The sequence below is a fragment of the Coregonus lavaretus genome (assembly GCF_964263955.1).
Source record: "Coregonus lavaretus genome assembly, chromosome: 11".
NCBI lineage: Eukaryota > Metazoa > Chordata > Actinopteri > Salmoniformes > Salmonidae > Coregonus > Coregonus lavaretus.
The window spans coordinates 38,756,673-38,772,616 of record NC_139998.1 but is presented as its reverse complement, the minus strand read 5'-3'; the positions used below and the strand labels follow the sequence as shown (position 1 = coordinate 38,772,616).

General features: G+C 43.3%; 1 protein-coding gene across 4 annotated transcripts in view; it reads right to left on the bottom strand.

Annotated features, from left to right (window-relative positions):
- Positions 1–334: 334 nt before the first annotated feature.
- LOC311137433 (carbonic anhydrase 5B, mitochondrial-like) overlaps positions 335–15,944 on the bottom strand; it is an 18,450-nt gene continuing 2,840 nt past the window's right edge. For 2 of the 4 annotated variants that reach the window (XM_084171929.1, XM_084171931.1), the window contains 6 exons: positions 11,899–12,096; positions 11,327–11,445; positions 10,207–10,302; positions 5,771–5,833; positions 3,765–3,923; positions 335–3,625 (listed from right to left, as the gene is read on the bottom strand). In XM_084171929.1, coding sequence (XP_084028055.1) covers positions 3,455–3,625; positions 3,765–3,923; positions 5,771–5,833; positions 10,207–10,302; positions 11,327–11,445; positions 11,899–12,096 — 806 coding nt within the window. In that variant the 3' untranslated portion in view covers positions 335–3,454. Of the gene's footprint in view, positions 3,626–3,764; positions 3,924–5,770; positions 5,834–10,206; positions 10,303–11,326; positions 11,446–11,898; positions 12,097–15,414; positions 15,714–15,944 lie in introns of all 4 variants that reach the window. The other 2 variants (XM_084171930.1, XM_084171932.1) reach the window with 2 other exon arrangements.

The following is a 15,944-nucleotide window of genomic DNA, read 5'->3' as shown; positions in this document are numbered from 1 at the left end:
GTTGGAAGAGGGGCCCCAACTTATCCCTTGAACCGCAGCTCCTCAAGGCCCATGGGGCAGGAATGTGGATGCTCAATGATAAAACAAATACAATATGTACTACAGCACAACACACGTAACACTCTTCTAGCCTCAGGAAAACACCTCCTAAGTAACAAACTAAGAAAGGGGAAGTACTGCAAGTCGTATTTATGTAAAACATGTACACTGAGTGTACAAAACATTAACACATGCTCTTTCCATGACAGGCTGACCAGTTGAATGCTAGGATCCCTTATTGATGTCACCTGTTAAATCCACTTCAAATCAGTGTAGATGAAAGGGAGGAGACAAGTTAAAGAAGGATTTTTAATGCTTGAGATAATTGAGACATGGATTGTGTGTGTGCCATTCAGAGGGTGAATGGGCAAGACAAAATATTGAAGTATCTTTGAACAGGGTATGGTAGTAGCTGCAAGGCGCACTGGTTTACGTCAAGAACTGCAATGCTGCTGGGTTTTTCACACTCAACAGTTTCCCTTGTGTATCAAGAATGGTCCTCCACCCAAAGGACATCCAGCCAACTTGACAACTGTATACGGTTAAATGAATGGAAACCTCCCACTGGAGAGTACCATTTCAAAGATTAAAAAAGGCAGAACATAACAAAACAAATGGAAGCTGAAAATAAGTCCCGTACCAGTTACAGAAAATATCATCTCTATCCTACCCACAAACATAACAGCACCCATACAAATGCCCACATGAAATGTGTAACCATTTCATAACTGTGTTCAAATCCTCCCTGTGCCCCAACATTGTTCCCCTAACCCCTGGTGTAACAAAGTGTCACCTTTAATTTAATAGGGAACACAGTGAAACAGGCAAAAGTGTCAGTTGGGTATAGCGGGCTAGAGTCTTACGGTTCCTCAGTGTTTGGACAGTGCTTTACAGTTTTCAAAACAGGTTAGTGTCAAGCTACTTCTCTGCAATTGACCTAGTGGGGATAGGGCCAGGTGGCTCTTTCAAGGGAGAGGCCTCATAAGAGACAGTTTATATAGGAACATTGTTATTGAATGATCACAAAGACAACCGTCCACTCACTTAATGCTTTATAGAACAAACAATACCAATGTTCCCTCGATGTCTGCTCTCCCTTTTCATTTCCTGTTTATAGAACAAACCAATCAATCCCTTTTGCCTCCAATCCTTTTAGCACCTACTTCAAATAAGCGCTTCCTTCACTTTCTCTGAACACTGCACAGACATAAGACCCCCCCTCTTTTTCCAATCCCTCCCTTCCTTTGATGAAAATAGTGAAGCACTGCAAGGCACACCCAGAAAACTGCAACTAGAAGTAGGCTAATGGAAAATAGGCAGCAAGGTATTACAATTGCTATAGAAATTGCTATATCACGTATCATGGTTTCGTGTCAACATAGGGAATAGCAGTGCTTATATTACAGTTAACCTTTTTGAATGCTATTAAAGCATAACATTAAAATGTAGGTATGTTTTAAAGATAGTTGGTCCCACTGTAATCCCTGTCCAGTTCCGCAGGGAACTTTGAAATTTCAAATTATATATATACAAAAATTAGTTTGCAGAGTACTGAAAAAGCTTCACAGTCTCAAGAAATGACATACAAATATCAGAAGGAGAATTATTCCTGTTGGTGTGCTGCTAGTGCTTCTAAAAAGGCAAGTAAAAACCCACCAACCTCCACTAATAAATAAATACAGAACCAACAAGATGAATAACAGGTTAATGATGTATGATGTGATACCCTCTCTTAACTCTCCCAGCGCCTGAACCAGAATCTGGCAAACTCACAATCGACCGACTGCCTGTTAAAAGCCTGGTAGGAGCAGAATATTAACAATATGCGTTAGACCAGCAGGCCCAAACAGAACAGACACACTGCAGTGAGCTATTGATCTATGAAAACAGAGGTGACCGCCATGTGTCAGTATGATGCATAACCTAGAAGGCACTATGGTAGATTCCTGTTTAGTAGAACAGAAACATTTGATCACAAGAGCAAATAAATTTAGACACCCATGCTAAAATACATGAAGTTCGCTATAGAAATCAACAGAATAGTTATCGATATTAGTTGTAACAAATGCCTTGGTTTCCCTGTGCTTATAAGGCCTTATGAATTTTACCTCTAAGTTACAGATAGTGAGATGTACATTCTAGTCCACTCAATAGACTATGTAATAAAATCCATCACAAATGCCCATCATCTAAAAACATCTTTCAAAGCAATGAGCAACACTCATTTGTGCAGTTTGGAGCCTTAGCTAGGCCCAAATACAATGAACAAAATCTCTTTGGCTGTGTGCAGTAAACAAGTTCAGAGCTTAAACCTTCAAACTAAATCCCACATTCATATATGGTGCCCCTTCACCTCAAATACTTTGTCAAGGAAGGAGAACAATTACTGCAAGAATACTGCTCATCCACAAGAGGGTGATTATCAGCGGTGATAGTATAAAAGCGGTGATAGTATAAAAGTACAGGTAACTGCCAAAATAATGGAAACACTGAGTAAATGAGGGATACAAAGTATATTGAAAGCAGATGCTTCCACACAGGTGCACTTCCTGAGTTAATTAAGTAGTTAACATCCCATCATGCTTAGGGTCATGTATAAAAATGCTGGGCAGATCATTATTTTGGCTACACCCCCATAGGATGACAATGCTCCCATCCACAGGGCACGAGTGGTCACTGAATGGTTTGATGAGCATGAAAACTATGTAAGCCATACGCCATGGCCATCTCAGTATCCAGATCTCAACCAAATTAAACACTTATGGGAGTTCCTGGAGTGGAGCCCGAAAGTGTTGGAAAATGATGGAATTTCTCATAGAAGAATGGTGTCGCATCCCTCCAAGACTTTCAGACACATGTGCATTGAAGCTGTTCTGGCTCGTGGTGGCCCAACGCCCTATTGAGACAATTGATGTTTCCATTATTTTGACAGTTACCTGTATTTCAGCAGCATCCCTCATTGATTTCTGGAAGCATTTCAAGTGTGACTGTTAATAAGGACTGAATAAAAAAGGTTTACAACTTAAAAACATTCAGAGCATTAACTTAAAAAGAATTACTGATTCACCTAAGAGACCCGGGGATTCAAAAATCTGTTAGCATAGACTATACCAATATACCTGCCATGTGTTGATGATGCCTTTCACTTATTGACAGGACAGCAGGCAGTGAGACCGATGTCTAGTACCAAGGATGGTCAACAAAAAAGCTTTTAGATGGTGACATTGGAATTATAAAATCCCTGGCACCTAAGTGAAATCAGAGTGCTTTCTGAATGCATAAGCGTTTCGAAAGAAGATGCCAGCAGTATGACTTCTGTAGAGTCAAACGTAAGACTTTGTTAGCCCCAAAATGTGCTTCCCAGGGTATTGCATTATTTTGGTTTGAAGGGTCCGAGTGAGTCTGTGTGTAAAGGTCAGTGGCCTGTGTGTGGACCCTTTGCATGTTGCTCCTCCTTCAGGAAGGGAGTAAACGAGGAACGCACAGTGCGGCCCTGCAGCGACTGCTGCACACGGAAGTTGTTGACCATGCTCTTCTGCACCTCCTCCTCTGCTGAGGTGAAGAGAAGACTCCGAAACACAGCCAGCTGAGGAAGGGACAGGACAGGGAGAGAATGTGTTATGCAGACATGGAACTACCAAGTGAAAACACTAAGGTTTAGTCCACGAGTAGTTCTAACATTCCTTCCCTTTTCACCACGCACATGCTTTCACACACACACTAACCTGGTCATGGCTGACTTCGATGTGCTGCTTCATGATAATCCAGGTCACTGCTTCGGTCAGAGGAGGCGTGGTCAGTGACCCTGCATACGTCCAGTAATCATCAATGTTACTGGGCAGTAGGCAGGCTGGGTCAAACCTAGTGAACTCAACAACACTGTCCTAAGGAGCAAGAAGGGGAAGAGGATAGGGTTACATGGTGCTACCAACCATGTCACAAGTTATTTATTATTATTATTATTGGCATTTCCCATCCACAACCTTCCTGATAGTAGTGGCATGTAATTTGACTCATGGCCACTAGAGGGCAGTTAAAGTTGACAGTCTCCCCATCTCTGATCATACAGTATTTCAGGAAAGTTCCTTTGCAGTAATAATTCTGTGCGATGTAACAAAGGGTGTTCCAGCCTACAACACTCAGTCAAACTTCGGGGGGTGGGGGCTAGTGCTGAATTTCGGCTTCAGCCGAGCTCCTTTAAGCATTTTCACCATGAGTCCTTGATAAAAATAGCCTTTATCCAATGCATTAGATTTATCTGTTGATTTATCATTGTTTGCTTTTGTCAGTCAGCTGTTTAAAGCGCTCATTGCTCTTAGGTGTGCGCGGTACTGGTGTTCTATGTGCCATCCGTGGCCAGAAGTAGTAGACCATTTATTTAGCTTAATTATTTTCTATCAATATTCGTTTTCTTTACTGGATAACCTGATGGTCAACAATATCACTAGACAACTAGCCTACAGCTAGACACCAATGTGCATCCAACAAGTATAGCTTAATGACAGTAGTTGACCATTTCGGTTAGAAGCATTAGATTTTGCAATGGCATAGACCTATATAATTTTGGATTTGTGTGCCCATGAGAACTGTTTTCACGGCGAAACATAATGAAATGTTACGTAGGCATAGTTACACTTGCAGTGGATTTTCCGAGATCCCCAAGATCCATGATTTGTACAGAGTTTAAGTTCAATATTCTAATTCAATTGTTAAATACTTCATAAATGACAAATAACACTGTCATAAATGTAATTAACATAAGGAAAGAAATGTAGTGTTTTATGTCACATGATCTGTGAAGACTTCAAGCATTAAGGACAATTCATGAACTAGCATGCAAAACATGTTTTGATTCAACTCATTTATTATATTGAATGTAGGCTACCTATTCTGCGTGTGTTCATGTGTTTAAAATTGCCTCAGCTGAGAAGGTAGGCTACCGGCAGTGTGTAGGCCTAGTGGAGGGTAAACGTTGTTGTTTACCCACTTTTTTTTTTATGCACTCAAAGCATAGGGAGCGTTACTTTTTCATCACGACCGGCAATCAGAGTTTACCCAACATTTTTTTTTAAACACTACATCACTGGCCTATTTGAAATTCATGCTAATACACATTGTAGCCTAGTCTAGTAAATTGACCATGTGTGTTAGGGTGACCATCCCCTTTTTCCCGGGACAGTTTCAGCCCCATTTCAGGTGTCCCGACTTTTCAGGCTACAAAAAAGGTCAATTTGTCAGCAAGACGCATCAATTAATGTAAGCCTAATCAATGGCAAATCCCTGAATGTCATTAGACACACTTCTTGGTGTTTTGTAACAGATCTATTTACAGTCATCAAATGGAGTGGACGAACATGCCTACTTTTTGAGGTGATTTGTTTAGCAATCAGATGAAAATATGACTGGTTGTGTTCATGCCACATTAAAGGTAATAATTTTTTACCGTTTAAATTACGTCTTTATTATTAGGCCGATAAATTTGATAGACACTCCCGAATGTCATGGTGTAATTCGCACTCCAATTGACATATAAATGTCATGTGGGCTCCACCGGAGAGAGGCTTGTCTAGAACACCTAACTGAGTCGTACAGCACATTGACCATATGTTCTTAAGCTTTGGGCGGCCTTCTCAGAAACTCAGCGACATATAACACCTGGTTGAAATGTTCTCTCTGAAACTTTGGTAACAAGCTCACCTGCATGGTTTAAGTGGTAAATCATTGAACTCACCTTGTGTCTGACAGCAGGTAGGACATCCACTAGTTTCTGCAGTCCCTCGTGTCTCTTCCCTATCTGAGGAGGAAAATAATCTGTCTGAGCACTGAGTCCTTCTGTCAGGCATGTGCCGTGTGTTTACATTCACTGCATGTGGTGTTTACATTTCAATGTCAGTAAATCTTGAAATGGTGTGTATATGGTCAAGTGTGTATATGAGTCCGACGCAAAGGATATACTACTTTGTTGAGACAAGGCCCAAATCCCAGTCATCCGCGTGAAGAAAAGACGGAGGAAAAGGGGGAGGAGGGCGGGGTGCCTTGTAAGAATTAGTCGACGAGTAGGTAAACCACAACTACCCTCCGTATTATTGGCCAACGTGCAATCATTGGAAAACAAACTGGACGATCTACGATTAAGACTATCCTACCAACGGGACATTAAAAACTGTAATATCTTCTGTTTCACCGAGATGTGGCTGAATGACGACACAGATAATATAGAACTGGCTGGCTTCTCCATGCATCGGCAGGACAGAGCAGCTACGTCTGGTAAGACGAGGGGGGGGGGGGTCTATTTGTCAGTAACTGCTGGTGCAATGTCTAATATTAAAGAAGTCTCAAGGTATTGCTCGCCTGAGGTAGAATACCTCATGATAAGCTGTAGACCACACTATCTACCAAGAGAGTTCTCATCTATATTATTCGTAGCCGTCTATTTACCGCCACAAACCGATGCTGGCACTAAAACTGCACTCAACGAGCTGTCTAAGGCCAAGAAGGAAACAAGAAAATGCTCATCCAGAAGCGGCGCTCCTAGTGGCCGGGGACTTTAATGCAGGCAAATTTAAATCAGTTTTACCTCATTTCTACCAGCATGTTACATGTGCAACCAGAGGGGAAATAAACTCTAGACCACCTTTACTCCACACACAGAGACGCTTACAAAGCTCTCCCTCGTCCTCCATTTGGCAAATCTGACCATCATTCTATCCTCCTGATTCCTGCTTACAATCAAAAACTAAAGCAGGAAGTACCAGTTACTCGCTCAATACGGAAGTGGTCAGATGACACGGATGCTACGCAAAGCCGCGGGGCCAGCCGGATTACCAGGACATGTACTCAAAGCATGCGCAGACCAACTGGCAAGTGTCTTCTCTGAAATGTTCAACCTCTCCCTGACCGAGTCTGTAATACCTACATGTTTCAAACAGACCACCATAGTCCCTGTGCCCAAGAAAGCGAAGGTAACCTGCCTAAATGATTACCGCCCCGTAGCACTCACGTCAATAGCCATGAAGTGCTTTGAAAGGCTGGTCATGGCTCACATCAACACCATCATGCCATAAACCCTTGACCCACTTCAAATCACATACTGCCCCAACAGATCCACAGATGATGCAATCTCAATCGCACTCCACACTGACCTTTCCCACCTGGACAAAAGGAACACCTATGTGAGAATACTGTTAATTGACTACAGCTCAGCAGTCAACACCATAGTGCCCACAAAGCTCATCACTAAGCTAAGGACCCTGGGACTAAACACCTGCCTCTGCAACTGGATCCTGGACTTCCTGACAGGCCGCCCCGAGGTGGTAAGGGTAGGCAACAACACATCTGCTACGCTGATCCTCAACACTGGGGCCCCTCGGGGGTGCGTGCTTAGTCCCCTCCTGTATTCCCCGTTCACCCACAAATGTGTGGCCAAGCACGACTCCAACACCATCATTAAGTTTGCTGACAACACAACAGTGATAGGCCTGATCACCGACAACGATGAGACAGCCTATAGGGAGGAGGTCAAAGACCTGGCAGTGTGGTGCCAAGACAACAACCTCTCCCTCAATGTGAGCAAGACAAAGGAGCTGATCGTAGACTATAGGAAAAGGAGGGCCGAACAGGCCCCCATTAACATTGACAGGGCTGAAGTGGAGCGGGTCGAGAGTTTCAAGTTCCTTGGGGTCCACATCATCAACGAACTATCATGGTCCAAACACACCAAGACAGTTGTGAAGAGGGCACGACAACACCTTTTCCCCCTCAGCAGACTGAAAAGATTTGGCATGGGTCCCCAGATCCTCAAAAGGTTATACAGCTGCACCATCGAGAGCATCCTGACCGGTTGCATCACCGCCTGGTATGGCAACTGCTCGGTATCTGACCGTAAGGCGCTACAGAGGGTAGTGCGTACGACTCAGTACATCACTGCGGCCAAGCTTCCTGACATCCAGGACCTACAGTTGAAGTCGAAAGTTTACATACACTTAGGTTGGAGTCATTAAAACTTGTTTTTCAACCACTCCACAAATTTCTTGTTAACAAACTATAGTTTTGGCAAGTCGGTTAGGACATCTACTTCGTGCATGACACAAGTAATTTTTCCAACAATTGTTTACAGACAGATTATTTCACTGTATCACAATTCCAGTGGGTCAGAAGTTTACATACACTAAGTTGACTGTGCCTTTAAACAGCTTTGGAAAATTCCAGAAAAAATAGGCTAATTGACATTATTTGAGTCAATTGGAAGTGTACCTGTGGATGTATTTCAAGGCCTACCTTCAAACTCAGTGCCTCTTTGCTTGACATCATGGGAAAATCAAAAGAAATCAGCCAAGACCTCAGAAAAAGAATTGTAGACCTCCACAAGTCTGTTTTATCCTTGGGATCAATTTCCAAACGCCTGAAGGTACCACGTTCATCTGTACAAACAATAGTACGCAAGTATAAACACCATGGGACCACGCAGCCATCATACCGCTCAGGAAGTAGACCCGTTCTGTCTCCTAGAGATTAACGTACTTTGGTGCGAAAAGTGCAAATCAAACCCAGAACAACAGCAAAGGACCTTGTGAAGATGCTGGAGAAACAGGTACAAAAGTATTTATATCCACAGTAAAACGAGTCCTATATTGATATAACCTGAAAGGCCGCTCAGCAAGGAAGAATCCACTGCTCCAAAACCGCCATAAAAAAGCCAGACTATGGTTTGGAACTGCACATGGGGACAAAGAAATGTCCTCTGGTCTGATGAAACAAAAATAGAACTGTTTGCCCATAATGACCATTGTTATGTTTGGAAGAAAAAGGGGTAGCTTGCAAGCCAAAGAACACCATCCCAACCGTTAAGCACTAGGGTGGCAGCATCATGCTGTGGGGGTGCTTTGCTGCAGGAGGGACTGGTGCACTTCACAAAATAGATGGCATCATGAGGAAGGAAAATTATGTGGATATATTGAAGCAACATCTCAAGACATCAGTCAGGAAGTTAAAGCTTTGTCGCAAATGGGTCTTCCAAATGGACAATGACCCCAAGCCTACTTCCAAAGTTGTGGCTTAAAGACAACAAAGTCAAGGTATTGGAGTGGCCATCACAAAGCCCTGACCTCAATCCTATAGAAAATGTGTGGGCAGAATTGAAAAAGCGTGTGCGAGCAAGGAGGCCTATAAACCTGACTCAGTTACACCAGCTCTGTCAGGAGGAATGGCCAAAGTTCACCCAACTTATTGTGGGAAGCTTGTGGAAGGCTACCCGAAACGTTTGACCAAAGTTAAACAATTTAAAGGCAATGCTACCAAATACTAATTGAGTGTATGTAAACGTCTGACCCTCTGGGAATGTGATGAAAGAAATACAAGCTGAAATAAATCATTCTCTCTACTATTATTCTGACATTTCACATTCTTAAAATAAAAGTGGTGATCCTAACTGACCTAAGACAGGGAATTTTTACTAGGATTAAATGTCAGGAATTGTGAAAAACTGAGTTTAAATGTATTTGGCTAAGGTGTATGTAAACTTCCGACTTCAACTGTATATACTTGGCGTTGTCAGAGGAAGGCCCAAAAAATGGTCAAAGACTCCAATCACCCAAGTCATAGACTGTTCTCTCTGCTACTTCACGGCAAGCGGTACCGGAGCGCCAAGTCTAGGACCAAAAGGCACCTTAACAGCTTCTACCCCCAAGCCATAAGACTGCTGAACAATTAATCAAATGGCCACCCAGACTATTTACATTGACACCCCCCACCCCGTTGTTTTTACACTGCTGCTATATAATATAATAATAATAATAATAATAATAATAATAATATAATATAATATGCCATTTAGCTACTCGCTGTTTATTATCTATGCATAGTCACTTAACAAATTACCTCAACTAACCTGTACATTGACTCGGTACTGGTACCCCCTGTATATAGCCTCATTATTGTTATGTAATTTTCTTGTGTTACTTTAGATTTTTATTTTTTTAACCTTTATTTAGTAAATATTTTCTTAACTCTATTTCTTGAACTGCATTGTTGGTTTAGGGCTTGTAAGTAAGCATTTCACGCTAAGGTCTACACCTGTTGTATTCGGTGCATGTGACAAATACAATTTGATGGTGGTGGGTTGCATGTGGTAGGGATGCATCGCTATGTTAACAAGGAGCAATAAGTTACCTTGAGGAAGACCCCAATAACAGCCAGTCCATTCTCCTCCATCACCGCCTCCTCAAACCGGCTATACTTATCAGAGTTCCAGTGCACCATGTGGAGCTATTAACAGAAAAGGCGACAAATACGTTAATTAGAACGTATTTATCCAGACACCCAGAGAATTCAATTGCAATGTGTCACAGATTATATTTGCTGCTGGATAATTATTAATATCAATCATCTTTAATATCATTCTCAAGATAAACAACGGTCAAAACTCTGTGGTAGAACAATCAATAATCAAAACTCTAAAAAAATCTGATTCTGAATGTGAAAATCCACCCCAAAATCCCCAGATTCTCCATCCTGAACAGACGGTTTATCTATTAAACCAAACTGAGCATTGTCTGACCCTGAGGTCACATGCAGCTGCTCTCTGTTTTACTCCATTTGAGGTTCCAACAATGGCCAACACTACCCATATTCACACGATGGACCAACCCTACCCATATTCACACGATGGCCCAACCCTACCCAAAGCGCAGTACAACCCAATAAGTAAACTGAGGAGGATCCATTACCTCTGTTACCCAGACTGTGGTGTGCTCCTATTAGGCACACAGAGTGAGTTGTGTGTTGTAATCGTAACTTGAGCCGCTCTACACACACTGCACCTGGGGAGTGTTGAGAACCCTGACATGGTCAGATTCTCACAGCCACTAATGCCAGCTTGGCATGGCACCCTCCCCCAGACATACAGTAGTACTCCCTCTATTGCATAAGTATGCTTTAGGTGAGTGGAACAATATGAAAATAGATCACACATCAAAGGTGGGCCTTAAGGATAGAACAGAATGCATTTCACACAGAGCATTCTGCTTCTATATGTAGAGCTATCCAACAGCACAATCCCCCTCTGTCACGGAAATTGCATGCCAATGTCATTATGGATTGGCTAGGACATCAGCATTGACTTGATGACTAACCTACTACCTACCGTTCCATGCCACAGTCTCCTGAGGACTATGGCTCTATTAGACTTGACATGTCAGGAAGTTCTTACTGTATCATAGCTAGAGGCATTCAACAAACGTAACATTTAAATACAGACACTCTGTTAAGGAAGAGGATGTGCGGTAGCTACCTCAGCAGGGAAGAGGCGGCGGTCCACTGTGTGCTCAGAGCCCCATGCGTTGCTCTCCCCCCAATGGAAGTGGAACTGACACAGCCGAAAGTTATCCTCCAGAGGACCCCCTTTAAGTGCTGAGAGGGGGATAGACGAGAAGAAATCGACCACTCATCAATGTTGTGATTGCGACACATGCAATAATGAGAAGAAACAGTAACTAATACACACAACAGCTGAGTGGGGAGTTATAAACATAGTTGTTAAAACATAACAAGTATCCTCTTCTCACACAAACACACATTAAAAAGCAGAACTAAGAATTAAATTACAGAATAACTAGCCTACTGTATTCTTGGCATTAAAATATTTATGTAAAGTTTAGCGGTTAACAAAATATTCATTTCTGAAATAATAATTGTTTGAAATTTAGAGTAATTAGACTATGTTTAAACAAGTTTCAAGACCATGATGTTGAGAAATAATCCTAGGGCAGGAATACTTAAAAATTTAAATCAAAGTCACATTCCACGTGGCAGGCATTGCGGGTTTCAATCAGGAGGTCACGTGGCAGAACTGAAAGTGCTTACTCGATTTGTCGGTGGTGTCATCGTACTCAACCAGGAATGAGTACCCGTTGTTCCATATCTGTGAACAAGTCCTGGGGTCGTAATCCGGGGTCAGCGGCTTGAGATGCGGATCAAAGACACTCTTTCGCACCCGAATATCGATAGGAGATTGTCTGTTGCCCCCAGGAGCAACGAGTGGTCCCTGCCACATCGGATGCACTGGAGTCAAAGCATGAGAGAGGAGAGGGGATTTAAATCTTGTCTGACAGTAAAATTTAAAACGACAAAGCTTGTCTTCAGTAAATCACATTAGGTCCCATTGCTTAGCCTACTAAAACAAATGCTGACACTTACTTTTCATAGTGTACTCTCCAGCTTCCAGCATTATTAATCAGCTATAATAGTCAAATTCCCAAATAAAATAAGATAAAATGTCTCAAAGTAGACAAGCAATTCTGAAAAGTTAGAGTGAGACCAGTAGTCTAAACCTCCTCCGTAGATTCCGTTTAAAGAAATGAGCAAAGCAGGAGGAGGAAAAAGAGACACTTCCTTCTCTTACTCCTATTCAAAGGAAATTACAGAATAAGTAAAATGTGGGTAGGCTACAGAAACTGACTCGCGGAATGTATTGGCAGCCCACCAGGTCTACTCCACAGCAGGAAAGGGAGACACTAGTTCAGCTCTGAATGGAACATTTTAGATATGCAGCTTCTGGCATTTCAAGGAATCTACTACGACTTCCTCGTTTTGCCATTGGGCTGAAAAACAATAACTGCCTACGATGCAATTTACATCAGTCACTGACAAATCAAATTGTATTTGCCACATGCGCCGAATACAACAGGTGTAGACATTACAGTGAAATGCTTACTTACAAGCCCTTAACCAACAATGCATTTTTTAAAGTTTTTTTTTTTTTAAGTGTTAAGTAAAAAAATTAAAAATTAAATAACTAAAGAGCAGCAGTAAAATAAAATAACAGTAGGGAGGCTATATACAGGGTGGTACCGGTGCAGAGTCAATGTGCGGGGGCACCGGCTAGTCGAGGTAATTGAGGTAAGTTAAAGTGGCTATGCATAAAGTGACTATGCATAAATAATAGACAGAGTAGCAGCAGCGTAAAAGAGGGGAGTGGGGGTGGGGGGCAGTGCAAATAGTCCAAGTAGCAATGATTAGCTGTTCAGGAGTCTTATGGCTTGGGGGTTGAAGCTGTTGAGAAGCCTTTTGGACCTAGACTTGGCGCTCCGGTACCGCTTGCCATGCAGTAGCAGAGAGAACAGTCTATGACTAGGGTGGCTGGAGTCTTTGACAATTTTGAGGGCCTTCCTCTGACACCGCCTGGTATAGAGGTCCTGGATTGCAGGAAGCTTGGCCCCAGTGATGTACTGGGCCGTACGCACTACCCTCTGTAGTGCCTTGCGGTCGTAGGCCGAGCAGTTGCCATACCAGGCGGTGAAGCAACCAGTCAGGATGCTCTCGATGGTGCAGCTGTTTTTTGAGGATCTGAGGACCCATGCCAAATCTTTTCAGTCTCCTGAGGGGGAATAGGCTTTGTCGTGCCCTCTTCACAACTGTCTTGGTGTGTTTGGACAATGATAGTTTGTTGGTGATGTGGACACCAAGGAACTTGAAGCTCTCAACCTGTTCCACTACAGCCCCGTCGATGAGAATGGGGGCGTGCTCAGTCCTCTTTTTTTTTTTTTCCTGTAGTACACAATCATCTCCTTTGTCTTGATCACGTTGAGGGAGAGGTTGTTATCCTGGCACCACTTGGCCAGGTCTCGAACCTCCTCCCTAAAGGCTGTCTCATTGTTGTCGGTGATCAGGCCTACCACTGTTGTGTCGTCAGCAAACTTAATGATGGTGTTTGAGTCGTGCCTGGCCATGCAGTCATGGCTGAACAGGGAATACAGGAGGGGACTGAGCACGCACCCCTGAGGGGCCCCCGTGTTGAGGATCAGCATGGCAGATGTGTTGTTACCTACCCTTACCACCTGGGGGCGGCCCGTCAGGAAGTCCAGGACCCAGTTGCAGAGGGAGGTGTTTAGTCCCAGGATCCTTAGCTTAGTGATGAGCTTTGAGGGCACTATGGTGAACGCTGAGCTGTAGTCAATGAACAGCATTCTCACGTAGGTGTTCCTCTTGTCCAGGTGGGAAAGGGCAGTGTTGAGTGCAATAGAGATTGCATCATCTGTGGATCTGTTGGGGCAGTATGCAAATTGGAGTGGGTCTAGGGTTTCTGGGATAATGGTGTTGATGTGAGCCATGACCAGCCTTTCAAAGCACTTCATGGCTACAGACGTGAGTGCTACGGGTCGGTAGTCATTTAGGCAGGTTATCTTAGTGTCCTTGGGCACAGGGACTATGGTGGTCTGCTTGAAACATGTTGGTATTACAGACTCAGTCAGGGACATGTTGAAAATGTCAGTGAAGACACTTGCCAGTTGGTCAGCACATGCTCGGAGTACACGTCCTGGTAATCCGTCTGGCCCTGCGGCCTTGTGAATGTTGATCTGCTTAAAAGTCTTACTCACATCGGCTACGGAGAGCGTGATCACATTGTCATCCGGAACAGCTGGTGCTCTCGTGCATGCTTCAGTGTTGCTTGCCTCGAAGCGAGCATAGAAGTGATTTAGCTCGTCTGGTAGGCTTGTGTCACTGGGCAGCTCGCGGCTGTGCTTCCTTTTGTAGTCTAATAGTTTTCAAGCCCTGCCACATCCGACGAGTGTCAGAGCCGGTGTAGTACAATTCAATCTTAGTCCGGTATTGACTCTTTGATGGTTCGTCGGAGGGCAAAGCGGCAGCTCTACCCTTTAGCTCAATGCGGATGTTGCCTGTAATTCATGGCTTCTGGTTGGGGTATGTACATACAGTCACTGTGGGGACGACGTCATCGATGCACTTGTTGATGAAGCCAGTGACTGATGTGGTGTACTCCTCAATGCTATCTGAAGAATCCCGGAACATATTCCAGTCTGTGCTAGCAAAACAGTCCTATAGCTTAGCATCTGCGTCATCTGACCACTTTTTTTATTAACCGAGTCACTGATGCTTCCTGCTTTAGTTTTTGCTTATAAGCAGGAATCAGGAGGATAGAGTTATGGTCAGATTTGCCAAATGGAGGGCGAGGAAGAGCTTTGTATGCGTCTCTGTGTGTGGAGTAAAGGTGGTCTAGAGTTTTTTTTCCTCTGGTTGCACATTTAACATGCTGGTAGAAATTAGGTAGAATGGATTTATGTTTCCCTGCATTAAAGTCCCCGGCCACTAGGAGCGCTGCCTCTAGATGAGCGTTTTCCTGTTTGCTTATGGCCTTATAAAGCTCATTGAGTGCAATCTTAATGCCAGCATCGGTTTGTGGTGGTAAATAAACAGCTACGAAAAATATAGATGAAAAGTCTCTTGGTAAATAGTGTGGTCTACAGCTTATCATGAGATACTCTACCTCAGGCGAGCAAAACCTTGAGACTTCCTTAGTATTAGATTTTGTGCACCAGCTGCTGTTTAAAAATAAACACAGACCGCCACCCCTTGTCTTACCGGAGTCAGCCGTTCTATCCTGCCGATGTAGCGTATATCCCGTCAGCTGTATGTTGTCCATGTCGTCGTTCTGCCACGACTCGGTGAAACATAAGATATTACAGTTGGTAGGATAACCATAATCTTAGGTCGTCCAATTTGTTCTCAAATGATTGAACATTGGCTAATAGGATTGATGGAAGAGGCAGTTTACTCGTTCGCCGTCAGATCCTTACATGGCACCCCGACCTACGTCCACGATATCTCTGTCTCTTTCTCCTGCGAATGACGGGGATTTGGGCCTTGTCGGGTGTCTGTGTCTGTTGGACGAAGAAAAAATATTTGTCCAATACGAGGTGAGTAATCGCTGTCCTGATATCCAGAAGCTCTTTTTGGTCATAAGAGACAGTGGCAAAAACATTAGGTACAGAATAAATGCACTGTTGGTTAAGGGCTGTAAGTAAGCATTTCACTGCAATGTCTGCACCTGTTGTATTCGGCGCATGTGACCAATAAAAATTTGATTTGAATTGGTTAGAGGGCTGTAAAAC